Below are 18,808 nucleotides of genomic sequence, written 5' to 3'. Positions count from 1 at the left end.
TGAAATCAATTGTTTCTGATTCTTCCATGGGGATTTGTTCATAATAATAAAACCATCTGCCAAAAATGTGTTCCAATTATGCAACTGTCAAGTACAAATGCAAAGCATTTGTGGCTGCTGGGTTAAACTTGTTTAATATAAAATTGGCATTTAGCTTTTTCTGGCTGTTTGGCCACTTTAAGCTCTGGCAATGAGGTTAACAAGGTTTCTAATGAGACCGTAATGATGGGATTTTGGGGGCCGATTCTGCTGGTTTGATCACAGGGTCCCAATGTAATAAACAATCACAAATGGCAGTTAAATTGGTTTAACTGTTGATGGGCTCTCTTCAAAATGATGCGGGGTTGAAATCGATGGAATTGAAACTAAAAAAGGTCAATCAAAAGTGGCCAAGCACTGAAAAAATTCTTAATCAGAACTAAATCATTTAGTTTAGAATAGATAATCAGTGTTTTAAACCAGACATGTTCAACCTATTGAGCTCCGTGGTGCAGGGCCAGGTGTGTCGCTCCCAGAGCGACTTATAAAGCAGGCAAACGAGTATTGAAAATATGTTTCAGAAATGACTCATCTGATCAGCCTTTATTTAGACCAACCGGACTAGAACGAATATTGGACCATCAATCTGAGCACCCTTAACCTAAAGTTATACTTTCTGCAGCCACATGATGTAAATTGTCAGAGCGCCTGATTGGATGGCGTCCAGAGTAAAACCAGATCTTCCATGTGTCTGTCTGGTGGGATAACCTTGGCTTTACAAACATGTGCTATGAACTCTTATTTGAATTCATGGTCTGAGCAACCAGTGGACAAAACAAAGGTGAGACGAGCATCTCAATGTAGTTGCAGCCATTTTAAAGCATATCCTTCGTATAAAACAGTTAATTACAGATAAACAGTCATCTGAGGAACCAGTCCATACAGATGGATACACATTATGCTACATCCATCCCCTCACAGAGTTCAACACATGTAGAATTCTAACTTAATATTCCCTCATCTGTTAGCATGTCATTCAGTCCTGGTCCTTCACAAAGCGGAGGCACAGCTCCTGTGCACAGTGCATGCAGGCTGATACCAGACAGGTCGGCAGTCTATCCGGATCGGTCCACAAGACTGTCGGTCAGCGTCAGTCGTCATCCTCTTCTGAGGAGTGCGCCATCTCGTCGCGGTAACACAGGCCCAGCAGGCGCAGCTCCTCCAGGGCCTCCTTGTAGTCGCCCATTTCGGGCCCCTGGGAGAGGAAGCTGGGGGCCACGCGGCGGATGTCCAGGGCAACGGCGCCGCGATGCAGCTCGGACAGCCACGAGCCGAGAGCGGGACCCGACTGGAGGGACGTCATGACGGGCGCGGAGGAGACCGCGGGGCCCCGAGCTGCGGAGATGGGATTCATTTATTTAAAAAAAAAAATCAAAAGTTGTTTTAAGCTACAAACGGAGTGAAATAGAAATGCACTCACAGCCTGGCGGAGCAGGCTGGTTCTGCAGGAAGCCCTGAGCGCTGAGGGACTGACTGAATATCTGAGGGAACGGTGGCGTCAGCGCACTGGGTGTAGACACCAGCTGTAGAGCCCTGAAGAGAGCCGAGATAGAGGGAGCAGGGCTGGGTTAAAATACATACATATATACACGCACACTCTTTTCCCCTAAAGCTAAACAAGTAAAATGATTCGTTGGTCGGCAGCATGCGACGGGGGGGGACTCACAGAGGAGACGTGGGGTAGAAAGATTGGATGTAGGACGCCAGGACGTCCTCCCCGCTGTGGAGGCCGTGCAGAGGAGTGGCTGGCTGAGTCCCTGGAGGCAGAGAGCTGGTGGATGTAAAAGAGTTCAGCGACACAGTAAAAGGTCACATCAGGTTCACCACTCAATGTGGGTTTTTGCTTTTTTGTTGGCCGACTTTATGGTTCATTCATTTATTTGTGTACACTTTCTATACATGTAAACTCTGTTCAGCACCTTTTAAACCGTCCTTATCCCTCATGCTTTGTTCTTTTCTTTTGAGCACAAACTCAGCTATAAATCTGACTCATCATTCGTCAATTTCATATTTAAGTATAAAGCTGTCAGGAACCCAAAATATTAAGGAAAAGTGACATAAGCATCTAAAAAAAAAGCACAAATCTTAAGTGATGACTCAAAATATTACTGTACAACAGATCAAGGTTCCAGAAAAGATTGCTTCATTAGAATTGAATAAATGCAACAAAAATGTAAGAAATAAAACTATAATCTTTTTACATGTAAAGGGGTTCTAAAGTCACGTAAAGTCTTTTTTTCATTGAAAGTCGATGTAGAAAGTTATGGTGTTCAGATATAAATGAGACGCTTAAACTGGTCTACCCAGCTTGTCTTGACGTGATATATAAATAAAGTTATATAATAATAAAAATAAGATGTATTTACATAGCACCCTTCATAACATAAAATGACGTGCTTGACAAGAACACAAAACAATAAAATGATAAAAATCCAAAACAATAGAGATACAAAATAGGATAAAACTAGTAATAAAGTATATAGTGGTAAAAAAAAACAATTTTAAGAAATAAGAACCAAAAAATAATAATATGAGAAATACAAAATGAACATTAAATAAATATTTAGAAAAGGGTGGAGTTAATAAAAGCAAGATTGCAACGTGAAGATGAATGTGTTCACCTGGTGACTCTCTGGCCCTCGAACCCTTTGAGTGTCGCCCACTGGCCGTAGCAACGACCGTTGCCGGGCTCCGAGCAAGCCGATAGAGGTTTCCAGGGCAAAGCGTCCGCGCAGGCGCTCAGGGCGTCGGGGAGAGTGCCGCCGTGCATCATGGGAAAGGGGACGGCGCCATAAGCGGCCACCACCTAGGGTTTCAAATCACACCGTGAGCCCAGAGGCTTCAAAACAAACAGAGCGGGTCTAGTCAAGAAGCAGGAGGTCACCTTTCTGCCAGACACGTTCAGCGAGTCCGCCATCTGCCACATGGGGTCGCTGTTGTTCTTCAGCCTGTAAGGCAAAGTGAGGGCATCGAGGGCCAAAGCCAGCACGGAGCTGGAGTGGTACCACAGAGAGGGCTGAGGCGGGAAAGTCAGGAGACACACACGGACCGTTAGACACCGACGAGATCAGCTATATATATTCATGCACACACGCACATACAGGAAGAGTGTCTCAGAGTCTTCACATGACGTTAGATCACAGTCTTAAAAAGACATTTAATTTAAAGACTAATCGTGTAGTTCAGAGACGCTTCTTTTTTTATTTTCATTCATCATCACCATGTTGTTCTCAATTTAATTTATGTGTTCAATCAAATAAGCCATTGAAAAGCTCTTAAAATATATTAAATCTGACCCAGTTAAATTTCCATTAAACATATCTTTAAAAGTCTGATAATAACAAATAAGTGACTTTAAAAATAAATAAATAAAAGGCTCACATCATAATTTAGGTGGGGGAACGCTACGGGAGCTGAGGGCCGTCTCCCCAGTCCACCACGCAGGGTCAATGGGCAGAAGAAGGAGCTGTGGGCGGCCATGTTGACCGTCCCCAGCGCGCAGTTCAACACGTGGTAGAGCTCCTTCATCGGAGTCTGTGTGAGCGGGAAAGAACACAGTGAGTTCAGAGGCCCATTCACAAAACATCTGCTGTCACGCACCCTCTTAGCCAGAGTCGGCTGGAGTTCCGTGACTCACTGAATTGGGGTGACTGACGGGCGCCATCCCCCAGGTTAGGATGCCTCTTCCGCCGTAAGAGTCCTGCAGCATCTCCGTGACCTTCGACCCCAGGCCGGCGAAGCCGTCGGCCAGGTCACAGAAGACCTGGAAACCCTGAGATGAAAAACAGCACGAAATACATCAGCAACGTTTTAACGGAATAACTTTGGATTGAGCGTTTGGGAAGTTTAACCTGAAATATCTATTTAATATAATACGAGAGTGGGAAAAAGAGTCTTACCTGAAGGTAATCACACTCCTCTACAAAGAAGTGAAGTTTGTCCTCCAGCTCCTCGAGCACCAAGCCCTGCAGGAGAGCATCTCCCTGGCCAAAGGCCTCCAGACGGTGAGCCTCCCTGCACACAAATAAGAGACATCACTGTTTGGGGTGCAGGAAGGAACAACAACAAGCTTTTAAGATGGCTATGCTGTGGCAGCATTTGTGTCTTTATTTGTTTTAGTGATTCTCACTAATGGAATATGACAGAATACATTCATGGACATGTGAAAAGGAAGCGTGGGGATTAAGTGCAGCGGACTTTGAGACGATCGCGGCCGACCAACCGACCAGACCAAACACCACCGAACGGACCCAGGGAGGAGAGCCCAGATGGAAGCTAAGCTAACCCAGCTAGGACCTCCACTACTCCACTACCCAGCATGCTCCTGGCTGTCTGACGCCCTGTCCATTGTGGTCCAGGATCAAGCTGCACCTGACGGTTTCTCCTCATGTTGAAGTTTTAATTATCTGACCAGAGAATCTTTTTTTCTTGCTGCTGTTTACATTCCAATTAAAAAAATGTACACTACAGGAATGTACTACTGGTTTGGTTTTGGTTGTCATGTGTTTGTTGCGATACGAATGGGCTAAAACTGAGCATCCCTGTGTTGCATAATGACAATAAATGATCCTTGAATCCTTGCGATTGAGCCCGCAGAGAGCAGTCTGTGCTTAAAGCCCAAATCTGTGTAACGCCTGACATCTACTGGAGAAAAGCAGTTCCTGCACCGGCTGGTCTTTGTGATTTTTTTTTATAGGAAAATTAAATTCACCACATTTTGGCAAAACACAGTTGCAGGAAGTGCGACGGCACCTTACCCGTCATGGTTGTACTGGTGGATGACGGAGACGGTGCGAGGGTGCAGGTGGATCCTGAGGAAGTCGGACCACACCTTCACGCTGCCCTCCAGGCGGTAGCCCTTTTGGATCCGAGCCAGCTGGCTGTTCACGGTGTCCACACTCACTGGACCTGCTCGGGGGGGGGGGGGGGGGGGGGGGGTGCAGAGTGTGACGCTAAATCTTGAGTATGTCGTGCAGAGTTTTTAAAGAAGGTTTCCTTTAAGGGTTTTCTCACCTGAGCGCTGAGGCAGGGGACTGGAGTAAGAATTATCTTCAGCAAGGATCTCCCCTTTCTGGAGACAAGAAAAGAAAAATCTGTCAGGATAACAGTTTGTATGACGCTGCAACACGACGCCTCTACCGTAGAATTAAAAAAGAACAAACAAAAGCAAACATGTTGTGCATTTCTAGAAGCAGTGTGGATGCTATGAAACTGGTAAAAAAAAGTCAATAGACGGACACCTTTGTACTCAAATCTACAATCAATACTAACGTCAAAAGTAGCAATCAATTCATACTAGATCAAGATACTTCTTCAGATGTATGGACCACCTTTATTAGAAATGGCTTGGCATCACTGTGTCGAGTCAATATCGTGAAGGGAAATCTTATGTGTTGTTTCCACCACAGATACTCACATCCAGCTTGTCCAGGTCTTCGAGAAAGGAGTTCTTCTCAGCTGGACTTTCTTTGTGCATCATGAGGCTTCCCTCCCTGTGGGATGGAGCGCATTTTTGTAACATTAACAAAAAAAAAGACGAAGAATTGTCCAAACAGAAATCTGTCTGGCCCTTAAATGTGTAAACACATGCTGAGACTGTTCTTTACCACGTGGCAGCGGAGGTGTCATTGCCGGCGTCATACAGACTTCCCTCCTGCCGTAGAGTCCGGAGACTTCCTGTTACGGACAGAGAGAGAGAGGCAGGTGATTCAGCTGAGCGAGCATCACACGCATCACTAGTTACTGTACGGACCTGTATCCAACTAAGAAACAAAACCGTTTATTGTGTGATTAAACTAGTACACACACAAACGTACATTTAAATCAGAACAGAAATATAAAACTGCTCCAGCAAAGCAGATGTTTTCAGCATTAATTTTAAAAAAAAAGCGTGTGATAGGAAGCCGTTACCTTTGAGATCCATGGCGATGAGGCGAGGTGTGTGGGTGACATGTCCGCCCGGAGTCTGTCCTTCACGAAACAGGACGTCACTCTGGATCTCACTCGGTGGCGTCTCTGGATCGTACGATAGAGACGCATCCTGCACGCAAACACAAGCCCGTCGTCATTTACCCGTCAGACTGAGATGGTCAAATATATATTATTATCTTTTTTAAATACAACAATAGCTCCATTTACATAATGATTTAGTATATTAGAACCTTTACTTGAGAATAAACACTCACACCAAACTGTGAAAATACTCCAATGCAAGTAAAACTCCTGGATTCAGAAAGTAAAAGTATGTAGGTATTCATATAGGTGTGCAGTAAAATACTGTTACCTGTCAGTACGGTACTATATATATGATGCCACCGTATTAATATTACTGCTGAGTTCATATGTATGTTGTATTTTACTGCTGTAGATGTTTTTAAGTCCTTTATATAAAGTCGGGTAGTTTAATTTATGATAAGATCATCACATGGTATAGCGTCTCTTTTCATCATGAGCTCAGAAAAACAGTGTTTTTGTGAAGATGCAGCTTTTTCCAGCTGGTCCAAGAGGCTGTTTTTTAGATAGTGCATTTGGCTTAAGAAGAAAGAGAATTTTCTCAACTCATGAAGGAACACTTCATATTATCAGAAAAAAATAAACAAATGTGGATGTACATGGTTTTCACTGGACAGGAAACGTATAAAGAGTTTTAATCTGAAATGTATTGTGGTAAATAAGTACGATATTTCCCTCTGAGGTGTAGTAGAGTATCAACCACTGACTGTATACAAGAAGCTATCAACTACAGACTGTATACAAGAAGCTATCAACCACAGACTGTATACAAGAAGCTATCAACTACAGACTGTATACAAGAAGCTATCAACTACAGACTGTATACAAGAAGCTATCAACCACAGACTGTATACAAGAAGCTACCAACCACTGACTGTATACAAGAAGCTATCAACCACAGACTGTATACAAGAAGCTATCAACTACAGACTGTATACAAGAAGCTATCAACCACAGACTGTATACAAGAAGCTACCAACCACTGACTGTATACAAGAAGCTATCAACCACTGACTGTATACAAGAAGCTATCAACCACAGACTGTATACAAGAAGCTATCAACTACAGACTGTATACAAGAAGCTATCAACCACAGACTGTATACAAGAAGCTACCAACCACTGACTGTATACAAGAAGCTATCAACCACTGACTGTATACAAGAAGCTATCAACCACAGACTGTATACAAGAAGCTATCAACCACAGACTGTATACAAGAAGCTATCAACCACTGACTGTATACAAGAAGCTATCAACCACAGACTGTATACAAGAAGCTATCAACCACAGACTGTATACAAGAAGCTATCAACCACAGACTGTATACAAGAAGCTACCAACCACTGACTGTATACAAGAAGCTATCAACCACTGACTGTATACAAGAAGCTATCAACCACAGACTGTATACAAGAAGCTATCAACCACAGACTGTATACAAGAAGCTATCAACCACTGACTGTATACAAGAAGCTATCAACCACAGACTGTATACAAGAAGCTATCAACCACAGACTGTATACAAGAAGCTATCAACTACAGACTGTATACAATAAGCTATCAACCACAGACTGTATACAAGAAGCTATCAACTACAGACTGTATACAAGAAGCTATCAACTACAGACTGTATACAAGAAGCTATCAACCACAGACTGTATACAAGAAGCTACCAACCACTGACTGTATACAAGAAGCTATCAACCACTGACTGTATACAAGAAGCTACCAACCACTGACTGTATACAAGAAGCTATCAACCACAGACTGTATACAAGAAGCTATCAACCACTGACTGTATACAAGAAGCTATCAACCACTGACTGTATACAAGAAGCTACCAACCACTGACTGTATACAAGAAGCTATCAACCACTGACTGTATACAATAAGCTATCAACCACTGACTGTATACAAGAAGCTATCAACCACTGACTGTATACAAGAAGCTACCAACCACTGACTGTATACAAGAAGCTATGAACCACAGACTGTATACAAGAAGCTATCAACCACAGACTGTATACAAGAAGCTATCAACCACAGACTGTATACAAGAAGCTACCAACCACTGACTGTATACAAGAAGCTATCAACCACTGACTGTATACAAGAAGCTATCAACCACCTCTACAGGACATCTTCTGCTGGATGCAGGAGGCTCAGAGATGACAATGAGGAAGTAACTCAGCATCTCCGTCATTCAAACAGAGGCTAATATCACGTTATTTATCTAAACCGGTTTTAAGTTATCTTATGAAGCGATGCATCTGTATCTTCTACCAGAGAATCACACCCATTCAGGTCAAAGAAATATGACAATCTGATCACAAATATACTGCGGACTTCAGACTTGAGAATTAGCAGCGTTAGCATCATAAAGATGACCATCGTTATCTTTATGAGCTTCATCCCGTCGCGTGTCCTCGGTCTGTTCAAAGGACCACACAGTGCACATTCACGTTGCTGCTGACATTAGCTGTCTCTGCAGCTCGGAGGAGAGATCGACTACTCCCTGAAGTTTGACGACACATGCGACGCTAACGTCAGCTAGCTTAGCGTTAGCCGCTTACCTGTAAATTCCACCAGTGAGTCCCAACAAAGTTTGAATAATGTCCCAACTGAAGGGTGATGACTTCTCTACTAAAGTTACTCATTGTGGCGAAATTCAACAACCAGGATACAACGTAAAATCGTCTACAAGTTTGAACATGATGGACATGTTTGGGACATGGTTTGGAAATGACAACACCGAACAGCAACAACCAAACCCGACGTTGTGCCTCACATGAAGGAGCTTCTGTGATTGGCTCAGAGAAATGTATGAAGAAATGTGATTGGATGTGTAAATGACGTAGTGTTTAAAGCCTGGTTTCACCGTGCCTTAGCTGCACGTGTGGTCTCTGTAAACGAGTCCTCTCAGTTTTAGCAAAATTGAAATAGAGAAGGACGTTTTATATGTGCATTTTATAAAGAATACATGGATGTCCAAATACATTATGTAATTATTATTATTTTGTTGTATTGTCAAAGAACAAATTGTTGAATAATATTATACAGACGGTTTGGAAAATTGTTTTAGAATACCAGAAAAGAACAACAGCAATAAATACAATAAAACATAACATTTAGTATTATCTCTGTAAATATTGACGTTTTTTAATGGTCTGGTATTGAATTGAGAATATTTCCGTTAGAACGATCATTTCTTTTGAAATGTAAAATAGACAGTACCGAATAATCAGTGCAGTACCCAGGTGTGACAGCAGGTGGTGGTATCTTGTAGAGTGTCGCATGTAATAAACTGGAGAGAGGCACCGAGGAAGAGAAGACGAAGAAGAAGAAGGCGACCATGTTGATTTAAAGGAAGAAGAAACAATAGAGGAGATTTATTTCAAGTAAAAATCAGATTATGAAGCGAATTGTAAAGGAAGTAGCTGATCAACCACACACTGAATATACCTTGTAAAAACAACAGAGGAACTAAGGTAGGTCTGCGGTGACACAGAACCGTGCAATAACCGTTAAAAACATCCGAGTTGTTGAGAGCTGGCTAGCACATAGCTAACGTTAGCGAGTGGAGTTATTTGAGCTAAATTAGCCCTAAGGCTAACGAGCTTGCTAATTGTGCCATATACAACGTCAACAATTAAACTAACAAGAATGTTACGTCAACGACATTTAATGCTATAGGCGCCGTACTTTACACATATGTTGTCATATTTCGTAATTAAAAGCTCATTTAAACTCTTGAGTGTTGAACAGCTTAGTGGTTTGTTAGCTTAGAGCTAACACTGGCTTAGCTTTAGGAACGTTAGCCCAACACTGCTAATGTTGTTTCACCCGAGATGCAGCTTTAAGGTAACGTCATGTTATTAATTTTTTTAAGGAAAATTAGTCAAACCTAACATAGCTACACAGATAGTTGCAATATGTCAACATTAATAATAACGGTACATGTTAACCTTATTGTTGAAAAGGTTTGGAAATAATGAATAACAAGAATAACCTGACGGTCATTTAAAAGAAAACTATACGAGCCGACAGTTTCAAGCTAGCCAAAGTAAATGAACCGAAAGCTAGCTGCTCGGAGCAACTTTGACCGACTTGCGCTTTTTGACTAATGATGTTTACGGGGAATATTTGATTTAACTCAGTCAGACCTATAGTATTTACTGTAGGCCAGTCTTATTTTAAATCCTGGCAGTTTGGGCTCCGCTAATCGGCCTCGGAAGATTGACACCTGGCAAGTTCACCTGTGCAATTAGCGAATTAGCTGTTAAAGCCTTTCACCGAGGTCTGGCGAGGTAGTGGACATTAAACCTGTTTTAGCTTGATATCGCAATATCTGTGTTCTATTAAAAACAAAATTAGTGAAATTGGCAATCAACATCATTCATGAATTTGAAAGGAAAATCTCTCTTTTGTGCAACAGTTCTATATATATATATATATATATATATATATATATTAAAAAAATAAACAATCTTATGTTTGGGATTAGAGGTTGACAGACATTACTTGTTGTATTTAACAGTTGTTTAGATTATTAGTTAATCACATGCACACAGATGTTTTATGTCCCTGTGTGACAGGTGGGGGCTGCGCAGCCATCGCAGCCATATTGGAACTCAGTCCCACCAATAACAATAGTTTGTAAAAAGTCTTATCTACACGGCCAAACCGATTTATCGGTCGACCTTTCAACAGGGAGTCACACGTCTCAATTTTGTTAGGGTCACACTCTGAAGCGGTAGGGAAGCACCGGCATATAGAGCTGAAATTATATAAATTTGTAAATCTGTAAATATTATCATAGTGGAGAAATTATTCAAGTTGACTTAAGGGGAAATCTCCCCCTTCTCAGTTGTAAGGATTCCCCGTTCTTTGTTTTGTGATCATAAATGTCATAGTTAGGTGTGGATTGTTCGGCAGGACTTTAGGAAATCAATTTCACAATTTTCTGACATTTATATTGACCAATAGATAAGAGGCAGGAAACAGCAGAATAATTAATAATGGAAATAGTTAGTTGGAGCCGTACTACAGCAAGATCTCAGTATTGGATTCTTGATATAAAACTTGGCAAACAATATACATCTTTCCATTGAAGGTGTAATCAGGAAAGTTTTGGTACTATTTATTTTATGGATTTAATTAAATGGTGTTCCAGAGGCAGTTTCCTGTCAATTGCTTGAGTGATTAATTAATTGCCTTTGTTTTTTTTACCCTTTCGGGTGGATTTGATTTATATTTTTTGTATTTGTTTTTAGGTTACAAGTTTGAGTTGTTGGCTGACTTTGAGGAGGTAGCGGGTTGATCACAGCCGCACTCACACACTTCACACACCCACCTGAAGACCTGTGGTGTCTGTGGAGAGAGGTGTCGAACACCTGGAGGAGAACGGAAGCGCACACTGAGGACTCAAAAGGGGTGGAAAGCTTTTTGGCTTTGGACTACAAACCCCCTTTTTGTTTTTGTGAATTCAGGATCCAGGTTTTTTTTCACACAGTGGAGCGACATATCCACACACAGTGGAAACAAACGGAGAGCATTACAGACTATATGATATTGGGGAAAAACGTGTACAAAGTTGGACATCCTTTTTTGGAAGAACAGGGATATTGAGCAACTCTATGGACTCAAAGTGGAAAGAGGAAATGTTGTTCAATTTAGAAACACAAGTTTAAGCGTTGAACTAAGATTATATTGAAGAGGCTGTTCCCCAAGTTCAGATTGCCTTAGTTGTTCTATTTCAGGACTTGAACCGCTTTGATACTTGTTCACATATAATTTTTCTATATTGTGGGCAAGTATATACATGCATATGAATGCAAATTTCTCTTCATTTTGAAGAGCTCTTGTGTAAAAACGTGTCTTTTGTTTGTTTTGTTGTTGTTCCTGTACGTCAGTCACTCTGTTGTTGAAGGGGACCGAACTGCACGTACATGTGTATATGTAAATACTACCAATTGACTTCAGTTGTGAAAGCTTTGGACTTAAAAAGAATAGAGAATATTGTTTGTTAATGCTTTATTAAACTTTTTTACTTTTGAAGAGAATTTTTAAAAAGAAAAACCTAAGAGGCAAAAATCTAATACTTTTGAAGAAGAAGAAAAAAAACAAAAGCAAGGAAAACGGGACAAAATGGCCACCGCCAGAACAGAAAACCTTGGCCCGGTCGTCATGGGACTGAACAAGCAGAACGGGCAGCTCAGAGGACAGACCAAACCAGCTTCAGTCCAGCCAGCACCCACAACTCAAGGAAAGGCTTTGGGTGCTCCCCAGACAGCAGGCGGTGCTGCTCAGGACGGAGGAGGCATCAAGTTTGGAGATGACTGGAAAAAGAGCCTAAAGCTCCCACCCAGAGACAACCGGGTCAAGACTTCAGTGAGTCCCGCTAGACAGCGATTTGTCTAATCTTACTGAATCTGAAAGCTGGTGTTCTGCTGTCATCCTAACCGTCCTGTGTCTGCTTTAGGATGTGACATCCACGAAGGGGAATGAGTTTGAAGATTACTGTCTCAAAAGAGAGCTCCTGATGGGCATCTTTGAGATGGGTTGGGAGAAACCTTCCCCTATCCAGGTACGGCTTCTTTTTGGTCACATTTTATTTGCTTGCCAGATAAACCTAATGTATTCATCGTGCCTTTTTTAATGAAAAGGTCCGATTTATAAAATTCAATGTGCAAAAATCATCATGATGATATCTATGTTGCAGCATTATGACACTGTAGGAGTCACAGAATGAGGCTAAAGATGATGTATTTATATTTTTCCTTGCAGGAGGAGAGCATTCCCATCGCCCTGTCTGGCCGGGATATTCTGGCTCGGGCTAAGAACGGAACAGGGAAAAGTGGAGCCTATCTCATCCCACTGCTGGAGAGAATAGACCTGAAAAAGGACCACATACAGGGTGAGACGCTGCATGTAGTTTTACACCATCTCTCATCCTCCCAACCATCTACGTCACGTTTGTCCCTTGTTCATTTGGTCGTCATTTTGTTTCATCTTCCTTGCCCCTCACTGCGTTATCTGTACCCTCAGTGTCCCTCCTACTGTTAGCATATCTCTCGTCTGTAAGCTGTTTCTTTGTAAATCTTTTTGCCACCAACCATATTCGTAACCAGTACTTTTTTTATTTTTATTCCCTAGCACTTGTCATGGTGCCCACCCGTGAGCTGGCTCTGCAGGTGAGTCAGATCTCCATCCAGATCAGCAAACACCTGGGGGGGGTCAAAGTCATGGCCACCACCGGGGGCACCAACCTGCGAGATGACATCATGCGTCTGGATGAGACCGGTAAGGAGCTGCAGTGTGTCTCACTGACCGACTGATCACAGTATCAGAAATGAATAAATCAGCTCTGTATGTTGGCTTGATATAAAATGAACATATTTCAATGTTTTCACCTTTTCCACATCAGTGCATGTTGTCATCGCCACGCCTGGTAGGATCCTGGACTTGATAAAGAAAGGAGTGGCAAAGGTGGATAGAGTCCAGATTATGGTGATGGATGAGGTAAACATAAAAATATATATATATTAAGACATCTGCTCATAAATAGTCTAATGCATCTCAATTCTGTCATTCCATGCTCATCAAAATCAGTTGGTTTTTGCCTGCCTCCTGTTAAATTGTCTCCGTTTCCTCTCAGGCCGACAAGCTGCTGTCTCAGGATTTCGTGGTGCTCATCGAGGATATCATCAGCTTCCTGGCCAAGGGCAGGCAGATCCTGCTCTACTCTGCCACCTTCCCCATCAGCGTGCAGAAGTTCATGGTGGGTAGACGGCTAATTGCTGCACCACTCGGCCAGCCCGATGGCTCGGGGCCACTTGGCACCGCTTGGCTCACACTGCGGACCACTCTGTTCTCACACAGTGTCCCGATCTGTGCTTGTCTCTGGTGTACTTTTTAAAGGGCGTCTTCAGCGAAAGCAACTCAGCCATCAGTCGCAGGATTTAATAGTTTAGATTCTGTAAAAGTCTTTTTTCTATGTCTTTTTTAAGAAAACTGTGTACATTTTTCTGATATCAGTTAAGTAAAGCTATATTGAAATGTAAGAGTAAACAAAACGAACTGATCAGATGAAGTCCTTCATGATTGTACATTAGTTTTGAAATGCACTCTCTAAACTATTGTATTCTGCGCGTCTCCTTGCTGCAGGCCAAGCATCTTCAGAAACCCTACGAGATCAACCTGATGGAGGAGCTGACTCTGAAGGGCATTACTCAATACTACGCCTACGTCACGGAGAGGCAGAAAGTCCACTGCCTCAACACACTGTTCTCCAGGGTAACTGACTAATTAGATATTCACCACCCATGCATGAACAGTCAAGTTTAGTTTAAGGTTGCATCTAACAACCTGCTCCAGTTCCTCTTTCAACAGTAAATTGGTCAATTTAGCAATTTGATCAGAACCAGAAGACGCGTGGTTGATGTATTCTTCTCTCTCTCTCCATCACAGCTTCAGATCAACCAGTCGATTATCTTCTGTAACTCCACTCAGAGGGTGGAGCTCTTGGCCAAGAAGATCACTCAGCTGGGCTACTCCTGCTTCTACATCCACGCCAAGATGATGCAGGTGAGGACAAGAAACGGCTGAAAGAAATGTTGCCTTTATGCCTTTTTGATGTCTTTTTTTTTTAAATTGTATTCAGATGGCCACTGTTTTGCTGCATGATGGCCTCTTTTGCAGCATTTTTACATCTTTGTTTGATTTCAGGAATACAGAAACCGCGTGTTTCACGACTTCAGAAATGGACTGTGCAGAAACCTGGTCTGCACTGGTGAGTTTCTCTTGTAAACAATCTTTTATGTTGTTGTTTTTTTAAGCCAGAAAGCCACAGAGGCCATCAGAGATTGAAATGTACTTTCTTCCAATAGATCTCTTCACCAGGGGTATTGACATCCAGGCTGTCAATGTAGTCATCAACTTTGACTTCCCCAAGAACGCTGAGACTTACCTCCATCGCATTGGAAGATCAGGTACGTTTGCACCGCTTCATTATTTGAAGGCCTCGCTGTCTCTTTTGTGGAAAGTGGTTTGAAAACAGGCTTTAGAAGAAGAAAGCGAAATTATGATAACAAATAAATAAATACAAACGCACAAAGAATCGTTAGCTTGTTTTAATAAAAGTTAAGATGAATGCTTGATGCAATGTGTTGAACCAGTGTGCTAGTTATTCCTGTGAGATGACGGAGGTACGGCTCCCATCTGCCCAGTTCGCCTCTTACTTTGAAAATCTTTGGACACTTAACAGGATGAGAATTGGTTTTCATTCCATAAAGCCTGTCTCGGTTAAGAGTAGATGAAATAAATAAGCCGGTTAGAAGACAGTGATTTCTGACTCCATTTCTCTCTCAGGGAGGTTTGGTCACCTGGGCTTGGCCATCAACCTGATCACGTCAGAGGACCGCTTCAACCTGAAGGCCATCGAGGACCAGCTGGTGACCGACATCAAGCCCATTCCCAGCAGCATCGACAAGAGCCTCTACGTGGCCGAGTTCCACACGTCCGGCGGCGACTGCGACGTGGAGGAGATCGAGGAGAAGCCAGGACGCCAACAGGACGGCACCTAAAACAGGCGAGACGCTTTGAGATGATAAGTTGACCTTTACTGCTTTAAAACACGACTCTTCTTCCTAACCAGAGCTTTTATGTCCCCTGCAGGACGCTACGGGCTTTTGCACAGACATCATCGCTTGCACACAGGCAACTCTTCAGTTCCAAATTTCTCCCAGAGCCTGTCGAGTGGACGCAAAGGCTGTTTTTTTTTTTTGTTTGTTTTTTAAACATTTCCTTATCTTTTCCTCAAAAAGCGCTGCCTCATTCTTTTTTTTTTTTTCCATAATTAAGAAGCCATATTGTTTTGCACCAAACTCAGAATGGACCGTGCATCCTGCATATGAGCTTAGTGTTTCTTTCCTCCGAGTGATCTCGGTTAGACGACACTCTGCTGTCCTAAACAGAGTATCAGAGCTGTTCTGAAGCCGCCTTCTCAGAGACAGTTGTCGTTGTCGGCAGCGAGGTCGGCCTCTTTTTAACCGTACAACGATGCACTCACACCAGCCACCGGTCTGTCCACCTAACACTGTTGTCGTCACTCAAGTGCCTTACTTACTCCCATGCGCACTCATCCTTTCATAGCCTGCTGTCTTCTGTCATGCAGCGGAGTACGAGCACAAATATGATGAATTTAATAGTAACCCGAGTTTATTTACACATCCATTATGCAAGGGGAAAAGACAACACACACACGCTCTCTCTGCTGCTGAGAGGTGTGTAGTAACACGGCTCAAACTCCTTTAAAAAAAGAAAAACCATCCTGAATGTGAACGTTGCAATAAAGAAAAAAAAAAGGGCAGCTTTATTTAAATACTGCGTGACTGTTTCCCCCTTTCATCATGAATAATACACGAGCAGAGTTAATACGAGAAGACCGCTCGACACACAAGCCCCCGTTACTGATCCATGGAGTTTAGTTGGCTGTTGCTGGTGAGTCGGCCTGCAGACGAGCTTCTTTGACATTGATCCCATTGGGCTGGTGAGTACTGTAAACCTGTCGGGCCACCGTAGCTGTGAAACTGGTATCTTCTCCTTCATGCTGCAGCAGCACAGGACTAATGCATCAGAGGCTGTTTCAGAACAGCTTTGACACGAACGTCTGCATCACTAAGCTCAGACACAGAATGACGGGTCCAAGGAATATATAGTTTTTTTTGTGGAAGTTGGTGCAAAACAATAGTTTGAATTTTCCCTTTTTGCCGACTGCTTCAGAGTCGGTTCTATTGTGTGGAAATACAGTTGTTATTTACTGGAGCATTATTTATTTCTCCAAATACTGAGGTAAACCTGTCGTTTTAGGCCCCATCGTGACAAAATCCAAGTTGGTGAATGTATTGGTTGCCAATGTGAAAACTCTGGAGCCCAGAGGTTGGATGCCAAGCGCTTGAGTTGTATCGCTGCTGTCGCACTAGAAACTGCTCTTCAGAAACCTTATACTGGATATGAAATGGTTTCATGGGAGTCTGCTCGGTGTATAAAGGACGACGTTGACCTTTTTAATTTAACTTGTACTGAAACTAGAGAAGTCCCTTTTTCTTTCTGCAGCAGCAGCGATATCTTTTTATTTTTGTTTCCCCAGCACAGCTATGTTTTATGATTCTCAGCGTGTGAGGGGTGGGCTCTGTGTTTTTGAAAGCAACATTGTAGCATCTCTGAACAGGCAGCTGTGGCTTCTTTGTTTTTGTCCTCCCCTTTACAGAGCGTCACTAACGTTAAAAAAAGACATCAAACCAGAGTATTTTTGCTTTTTAAGATTTATTTTTGATGTTGCTTAAAGCAGTTTGAAAGTGTGGGGGGGGGGGGGGCTTTAGCACTGGGTCATTTGTGGAGGTTTTCTTTTTGGGGGGGGGGCAAGTGTGTTATCAGATGCTTTCTGGGCATCTTGATTATTTGCGTCTCTCTGGCACTTAAAGCAAATATAAAAGCTTTGATTTCATTTTTTTTTTTCAGAAGTACATAAAACACCTTGTTTTGTTTGTGTTGTAAGTGCCAGAGAGAGACTTAAGTTATACTGGAGCGAGCTTCTGGACCGCAGTGAAGCGCTGTGATCTTCTGGAACCTGTTCCATGTGACGGATGATCAAAGTGCTTCTTCAGCAACTCAATCCATTTTCCACCGAGGCAATCTTTATACCAGGTGTTGTGAATCATTTTGAAAAAACAAATTGTAAATGATTTGTCGTTTACAGTAGTCATTTACAATTATACAAAAAAAGAAAATACTTTGCTTCATGAGCGGAGGAGGAGGTTACATTTTTATTTTTTATTCCCTTTTATTTTTCCTTGAAATAGATTTTCAGGATTTTCATTGAAGCAAAACCAAAAAAGGAGAATGTCATGTGTGTGTGTGTGTGTGTGTGTGTGTGTGTGTGAGTGAGAGAGACGTGTGTGTGTGTGAGTGAGAGACGTGTGTGTGAGTGAGAGACGTGTGTGTGAGTGAGAGACGTGAGAGTGAGACGTGCGTGTGTGTGTGTGTGTGTGTGAGATATATGTGTGTGTGAGAGTGAGACGTGCGTGCGCGTGCGCGTGCGCGTGTGTGTGTGTGCGCGTGCGTGCGTGCGTGCGTGCGTGCGTGCGTGCGTGTGTGTGTGCGTGTGTGTGTGTGTGTGTGTTGAGTGAAAGAAGGAAGACATGAGATGTACGTTTGAAGCAGCAACAGGCTGAGTTTAGTTAAGAATCATTACGTTTACATGCAGCTTCAACTAAACCAGGAAGTCCGACAACTTGGTTACTCCTGTGTATGACCGGTCATTTGGAATAGAGCCGGAACTGTCTGTTTAACTGTTTGAGGCTGCGTGTCAACATAATTATTTGATGTCTTTCTGTTCATGTCTGTTTTCATGCACAGACTCGACTTGTGTTTTTGTCGGCGGTGTACGACATCTTAAATATCAGTGTGGAGGATGTTTACAGTCGTCAGGGATGTGATTTTTGTTTGTCCTTTTCCATCGCCCTCTTCCTCCAGGAGCTTCAGTTTGTGGACTAAAACCTCATTTCTAATCACACTTTTCTGTTCTTCTTCTCTGTTTTATGTCCCCGATCACATCCCTGACAGTCATTCCATCGTCTCCTTTGTGACCCAAATAACAGCAAAGATCACACAGATCTACAGCGGAACCTGTCGAGACCTAGCATTATGATTAGCTCCTGGCTTACAAACTAAATATTAGACTTCATCCCAGGAA

At 42.6% G+C, this 18,808-nt stretch overlaps 2 protein-coding genes across 2 annotated transcripts; one reads left to right on the top strand and one right to left on the bottom strand.

Annotated features, from left to right (window-relative positions):
* Nucleotides 1–718: 718 nt before the first annotated feature.
* Nucleotides 719–8,759, bottom strand: msto1 (misato mitochondrial distribution and morphology regulator 1). Its single transcript, XM_079176481.1, has 14 exons — nt 8,628–8,759; nt 5,950–6,079; nt 5,646–5,715; nt 5,456–5,531; nt 5,053–5,110; nt 4,797–4,947; nt 3,939–4,053; nt 3,677–3,811; nt 3,421–3,573; nt 2,924–3,055; nt 2,661–2,845; nt 1,706–1,810; nt 1,460–1,572; nt 719–1,374 (listed from the first exon to the last, which is right to left on the bottom strand). The coding sequence occupies exons 1-14, from the start codon at nt 8,709–8,711 to the stop codon at nt 1,130–1,132; spliced, it is 1,752 nt and encodes a 583-aa protein (XP_079032607.1). The 5' UTR covers nt 8,712–8,759; the 3' UTR covers nt 719–1,129.
* Nucleotides 8,760–9,400: 641 nt separating this feature from the next.
* LOC306708822 (putative ATP-dependent RNA helicase ddx6) lies at nt 9,401–16,940 on the top strand. The gene is made up of 13 exons (XM_079176765.1): nt 9,401–9,542; nt 11,328–12,444; nt 12,536–12,640; nt 12,841–12,970; nt 13,210–13,356; nt 13,481–13,575; nt 13,712–13,834; nt 14,221–14,349; nt 14,524–14,640; nt 14,782–14,845; nt 14,943–15,044; nt 15,424–15,643; nt 15,730–16,940. Exons 2-12 carry the CDS (start codon nt 12,202–12,204, stop codon nt 15,636–15,638), a joined length of 1,470 nt encoding a protein of 489 aa, XP_079032891.1. The 5' UTR covers nt 9,401–9,542; nt 11,328–12,201; the 3' UTR covers nt 15,639–15,643; nt 15,730–16,940.
* The last annotated feature ends 1,868 nt before the right edge of the window (nt 16,941–18,808 follow it).

This window comes from Pholis gunnellus (assembly GCF_910591455.1).
Source record: "Pholis gunnellus genome assembly, chromosome: 16".
In the NCBI taxonomy this organism is placed as follows: domain Eukaryota; kingdom Metazoa; phylum Chordata; class Actinopteri; order Perciformes; family Pholidae; genus Pholis; species Pholis gunnellus.
The sequence above is the reverse complement of the archived record's forward strand: the minus strand, read 5'-3'. Positions and strand labels throughout refer to the sequence as shown.

What these genes read in the sequence shown, in the direction of transcription:
- msto1 (XM_079176481.1), bottom strand. Translation starts at nt 8,711, where the DNA reads ATGAGTAACTTTAGTAGAGAAGTCATCACCCTTCAGTTGGGACATTAT. An exon ending in CTCACTGGTGGAATTTACAG is followed by an intron (nt 6,080 to 8,627) that starts GTAAGCGGCTAA and finishes GTTTGCGTGCAG; the next exon opens with GATGCGTCTCTATCGTACGA. An exon ending in GACACCTCCGCTGCCACGTG is followed by an intron (nt 5,532 to 5,645) that starts GTAAAGAACAGT and finishes TCCATCCCACAG; the next exon opens with GGAGGGAAGCCTCATGATGC.
- LOC306708822 (XM_079176765.1), top strand. Translation starts at nt 12,202, where the DNA reads ATGGCCACCGCCAGAACAGAAAACCTTGGCCCGGTCGTCATGGGACTG. An exon ending in ACAACCGGGTCAAGACTTCA is followed by an intron (nt 12,445 to 12,535) that starts GTGAGTCCCGCT and finishes TGTCTGCTTTAG; the next exon opens with GATGTGACATCCACGAAGGG. An exon ending in TCAGCGTGCAGAAGTTCATG is followed by an intron (nt 13,835 to 14,220) that starts GTGGGTAGACGG and finishes TCCTTGCTGCAG; the next exon opens with GCCAAGCATCTTCAGAAACC.